This window comes from Anser cygnoides, chromosome 29 (assembly GCF_040182565.1).
Source record: "Anser cygnoides isolate HZ-2024a breed goose chromosome 29, Taihu_goose_T2T_genome, whole genome shotgun sequence".
In the NCBI taxonomy this organism is placed as follows: Eukaryota; Metazoa; Chordata; class Aves; order Anseriformes; family Anatidae; genus Anser; species Anser cygnoides.
In genome coordinates this window covers 4,159,813-4,165,381 of record NC_089901.1, presented here as the reverse complement: position 1 = coordinate 4,165,381, position 5,569 = coordinate 4,159,813, and the positions used below count along the sequence as shown (strand labels likewise).

The window sequence follows — 5,569 nt, the reverse complement described above, 5'->3', positions numbered from 1 at the left end:
TCCTCTGCACAGCGCAGCAGGGCTGGGGGCTCTGACCGCAGGTGGCACGGGGAGAGGAGAGAAGGAGGGAGGGGCTGGAGGCAGTGAGGAGCGCAGCAACAGAGGGCAGCGTGTGGCAGGAGAGATCTGCAGACTCTTGACACCGTGAGTGTCTGGCAGAAGGGCGATTCCGGTGCAGTTGCCAACAGGGCCTTCTACAGCTGGCACATCTGATGGCTGATATCACTTGTCAGGATGGTTCACTCTGCTTCTCCAGCAAATAGTAGAAGAAGCTTTAGAGAATGTCATTTAGAATTGGATTTTTCAAGAGGAAGACCAAGGCAGGGGCTACGTAAAAGGGTAAGGCTTTTTCTGCAGTCTGTGCTTTCAGATTCCTGCAGTGGAGGGGAGGCAGGTTTCATGGTAATGGATTGTCAGGATTGTACTGGAGACTGAGACGCCTAGAGCATTACATTGAGAAATCAATGTCAGTGGTGAAATTTGTGAAGTCCCTTCCCACACGTCAGCCCACGGACTGCACCAACATCATATTTGTGGTCCTCTCAGGTTTTATCTAAGCTGATCTTTAGGAGCTGCAAACCCTCTGTGATGCCCAGTGCCCTGGCTTTGGGAGGTAACTGCAGGCCAGAGCAGAGCACAAAGCATTTGCAATGAGCATGAGCTGCTTCCTCTGCAGCCAAAGCTGCAGCAGAGGAGGGTCTGCTGAGTGTCCATCTGTCCCTCTCTGGCCTTGCCTCCCCTGGCAGCAGCACGCTGGCATTCCTCCTGGCTTCTCCACCTGGCCGTGCTGCTGCTGTTCTTGTTTCCAGTCATTAAAAGGAGTGTGGCCAGCAGGTCAAGGGTGGTGATCCTCCCCCTCTACTCTGCCCTGGTCAGGCTTCACCTGGAGTACTGTGTCCAGTTCTGGGCTCCCCGGTACAAAAAAGACAGGGGGCTCCTGGAAAGAGTCCAGCGGAGGGCCACAAAGATGATACGGGACCTGGAGCGTCTTCCCTGTGAGGAAAGGCTGAGAGACCTGGGTGTGTTCAGCCTGGAGAAAAGAAGACTGAGAGGGGATCTTATCGATGTTTACAAATATCTTAAGTGTGGGAGACAGAGGGATTTGGCCTACCTCTTTTCAGTGGTTTGTGGGGACAGGACAAGGGGCAAATAGCCAAAAAATTGAGCACAGGAAGTTCCGCACCAACATGCAGAAGAGCTTCTTCACGGTGAGGGTGATGGAGCACTGGAACAGGCTGCCCAGAGTGGTTGTCGAGTCTCCTTCTCTGGAGATATTCAAGGCCCGTCTGGACGCCTACCTGGGCAACCTGCTCTAGGGAACCTGCTTTGGCAGGGGGGTTGGACCTGATGATTTCTTGAGGTCCCTCCCAACCTCTACAATTCTGTGATTCTGTGATTCTGTGATTCTGGCTGGGGGTGGGGTTTCATATGCACATGAAGAAAGCCCTCAGTGTGCTTGGGGAACGGCAAATACGGGGACAAGGTGAGGGGTCTGGAGACGTGCACTTTGAGCCTGGATTCAGCAGTGCCCTGGTTCTTTTCAGGTGAACATGTGAGTGTAATTACCCTGCAGCTCATAGGCATGCTAGCAGAAGAGACCAGCCTTTATGGACAGACTGGCTGTCCCCTCTGAAGTACACCCTGAACTAAAGGGACAGTCCCTTTGCCTCTGATGATCCACAGGATTTCACTTTGGACTGCAGCAGAAATGCCCAGGATTTATGCCTTAGAGACACTCCTCAGGTGTGGTGGGACAGCTAGAACATAATATGGAAAATATAAATCCACCTATGTTGCTGTAGGTTAGGACTGACTCCTGCATTGCCCATAGCCTGCCCCAGGGAGGCCCTCAGGCAGCATCATTAACATGGCATGAAAGGGACCTGCCAAATGTCTGCAGATATTTGCAAAGGGGGGCTTAAAAGAGAAATGGACATTGTTTCTCTCACATAACTCTGTGGTAAATGGTCCTCCTCTGCCTTGGGCAAGACCCCATGCCCAGAACCTGTAAATGCCCAACAGCAGCTCTGTGAGCGAGTTCCTCCTGCTGGCATTCGCAGACACACGGGAGCTGCAGCTCCTGCACTTTGGGCTCTTCCTGGGCATCTACCTGGCTGCCCTCCTGGGCAACGGCCTCATCCTCACCACCGTAGCCTGCGACCACCGCCTCCACACCCCCATGTACTTCTTCCTCCTCAACCTCGCCCTCCTTGACCTGGGCTGCATCTCCACCACTCTGCCCAAAGCCATGGCCAATTCCCTCTGGGACAACAGGGCCATCTCCTATCAAGGATGTGCAGCTCAAGTCCTTTTTTTAGTCTTCTTTTTTGATGCTGAATATTCCCTCCTCACCATCATGGCCTACGACCGCTACGTTGCCATCTGCAAGCCCCTGCACTACGAGAGCCTCCTGGGCACCAGAGCTTGTGCCCAGATGGCAGCAGCTGCCTGGGGCAGTGGCTTTCTCCATGCTGTCCTGCATACGGCCAACACATTTTCCCTGCCCCTTTGCCATGGTAATGCAGTGGACCAGTTCTTCTGTGAAATCCCCCAGATTCTCAAGCTCTCATGCTCAGATACCTACCTCAGGGAAACTGGGGTTCTTCTGGTTACTGCCTGTTTAGGTGTTGGCTGCTTTATTTTCATTGTCATGTCCTACGTGCAGATCTTCAGGACTGTGCTGAGGATCTCCTCTGAGCAGGGCCGGCACAAAGCCTTTTCCACGTGCCTCCCTCACTTGGCTGTAGTCTCCCTGATGGTCAGTACTGTCTTGTTTGCCTACCTGAAGCCCCCCTCCATCTCTTCTGCATCCATAGACCTGGTGATGTCAGTTCTCTATTCAGTGGTACCTCCAGCACTGAATCCCCTCATCTACAGCATGAGAAACAAGGACCTCAATTATGGAGTGAAGAAACTGTTTCTATACATGCTTCTTACGCATCATTAATGTGTTTATAATATCTAATCATAATTATGTGAAATTGTTGTGATTCATATCATTTTCATCATTATTTCAGTAATGTTATTCTTAGCATCCTGCCTGTTAAGTAATTTATTTACTTTGACTAAATCATCTAATCTACCTGTAGTACTAGTCTTCCAGTGTAAATAAAGACAATAAAGAAGCCATCAGAAATTCATTGGTCTCAGTATCCCTCTCTTCCCGTCTCCTCTGGAGCTGTGGGAGCAGCCCCAGCATGCAGGAGAGGCTCAGGGCCAAGAGCCCAGCTGCCACATGGAGGAGCAGTCCCGGTGGCCCTCGGGGCTGCCCGTCACTGCCTGCTGGGCTCTGCCTCTCTGCTGCCTTCAGGTCGGGGCTGCTGCTTCCCTGGAGCCATGGCCATGGCCAGCAGCAGGACGTGGCCTTTTCACTGCTGCTCTCTTTTGTTTCCACATATTCTCTTGTGCCCTCACATTTGACTAGGACTTTAGATCTCATTTATCTTGCTGACAGTCTTGTTGTCTGTACAGGGGCACCTCTTTCTTTGCACAGCTCTTCCAAAGCTGGTGTTAGGAATATACCCAAGGAACTGCTGCATGAACAGGCCTCTTGCTTTTCCGGGCTTCAACGTGGATCAGAATTTCGGAGTGATCAGTTTAGTGCTGGATTGGGAGCTCCCTTCTTGGGTTGCCCATGGTCAGCAAACAATAACTGGCCTTGACTGCCCTGAGGGTGTCTTGCAATTGCTGGGTCTTATGGCAAATGGCATCCTGGAGAGGAATCTGGAGCTGCTCTGTGGCTGGACCAAGCCTCTTGTGCTGGCCTGGGGAGTGGGGCTGGCCCTGAGGGGCACAAGCACACTGTGCTGGGGATCTCCCAGGCAAGAGACCAGGGCTCCTGCAGCTTCACGGACCTCCATTTCCTGAGCTGTGGCTGGCCCTAGCGTTGGGGGCTGCTGGGTACGCCCAGAGCCACCTTCATCCCAGCAGCTGCAGTGCCTTGCGAGGGGCTGGGGCTGTGGTGGCCATGCCCAGAGCCCTGTAGCAGCCTGTGATGGACACTGCCCTGGGCCAGCCCAGCCGGGGCTGCTGGGCTGGGCTGGGCTGGGGAGAGGGCAGGGAGCTGGGGAGAGGATGGCAGGGGCTGGGCTGGGCTGGGCTGGGCAGTACCCGGCAGAGGGCAACAGCAGCGTCAGGGAATGGTGAGAGCATGCAGGGGAGGGCTCCCAGCAGGGCTTGGTGCTGCAGAGCTAGGGCTGCACGAAGGGAGCCCAGAGCTGCAGGAGCAGGGGAGAGGAGGCTGCTCTGGGCCCTTGCTGGCCTGGGCAGAGCAGGAAGGGGGCTCAGGGCATTTCTTCCCCTCACCGCAGCCTGCTAGTACCTGCAAGGCAGTCATGGAGCATCCAGGGCCAGTCTCTGCCCCATGCCCACGAGCCCTGTCTGTCCTCCTCCTGCCACGCTGTGTGCGGTGGCTGCAGCAGAGGCAACCCCTAGCCAGCCCTCGCATGGGGCTCTGCCACCCACCTCGCCCCGGCCCTCTCCAGCACCCTCCTTGCTGTTCTCTGATGCACGCCAGGACCTCCCAGTGTGTGCTGGCCAGCACATCTGCTGAGGGCCAGTGTGGCTGCTGCAGGGGCAGGGAGCTCAGCATGGCCCTTGCAGCCCCCTGCCCTGGGCCCGCCTCTCCCCTCGGCCCTCGGCCCTGGCCTTGTCTCTGCTGACAGGAGCACTCTTGGCATGCATTTCCTGGCCTCCCCTCACCTGCGCACAGGTGCAGCCCACTCAGGTGGCTGGCACAAACATGTCGTCACAAGCAGCACCACCCCTTGGGCTGCTTCTCCTGACCTCCCCCACCCCACTGCCTTGACTCCCTGTCTGTGCCGGACCCCACCTTCCACACCCAAATTTGTCCCTGGCCTGCCAGCTCCCTCTCCCCTGCCCTGTGGAATGACACAGCCATGGGTGGGACACGTTACCCTTATGGGTTGTAGTGCTTGTGTAATTTCCAGTTTTGATGGCACAAAAAGACAGTTCCTTCACCAGTGATCAACATCCTTCTTCATGTTAGGCCACAACTGAACACCCTTCACTACTTTTAGAGTGTTTGCTTTATCTCACAGATGAACTGGGTTAGGTCTTCTTGGTTAGTCTGAGGTACAATGCAATGCTTTTTATCTTCTGACACTCCAGCAAAATACGTATGACTTTCCCTTACTCTGTGTACTGACCTGATGGGACATTTCATTTTTTTCACTTTCATATTCCTAGTTGGATGGGGACGATTTCCTAAAGTGGAAAAAGCTGATGGGCTTTGTCTCAGTCATTTGAAGTGTTCTGCTCATGAGTCTTCTGAAGGGAATGAAGGCACGGACTCCAAGATAGTCGAGAAATGGAGACCCTTTATTGTTCCAATGCAGGATATTATATAGCTTTCTGAGCCAGCTACACGCGCTGCACTCAGCTAGTGTGCGTAGTTACAGACTTCTGATTGGTGCATCCCTTTTGATCACGCGTAGCCCTCCATAGGCCCGTCCAAACTTAGCAACTTCTTCTTAACCCTTAGTGCACCGCCGTATCAATCAGCTCCAGTTTATCACCAAACGGGTCACCCATAATTCCCTCTTTTTTT

At 54.0% G+C, this 5,569-nt stretch overlaps 1 protein-coding gene across 1 annotated transcript; it reads left to right on the top strand.

Annotated features, from left to right (window-relative positions):
- Positions 1-2,011: 2,011 nt before the first annotated feature.
- LOC136787426 (olfactory receptor 14C36-like) lies at positions 2,012-2,947 on the top strand. The gene has a single exon (XM_066984620.1). It carries the CDS (start codon positions 2,012-2,014, stop codon positions 2,945-2,947), a length of 936 nt encoding a protein of 311 aa, XP_066840721.1.
- The last annotated feature ends 2,622 nt before the right edge of the window (positions 2,948-5,569 follow it).

Excerpts from the sequence above, each read along its gene's own strand:
- LOC136787426 (XM_066984620.1), top strand. The coding sequence starts at position 2,012 with ATGCCCAACAGCAGCTCTGTGAGCGAGTTCCTCCTGCTGGCATTCGCA.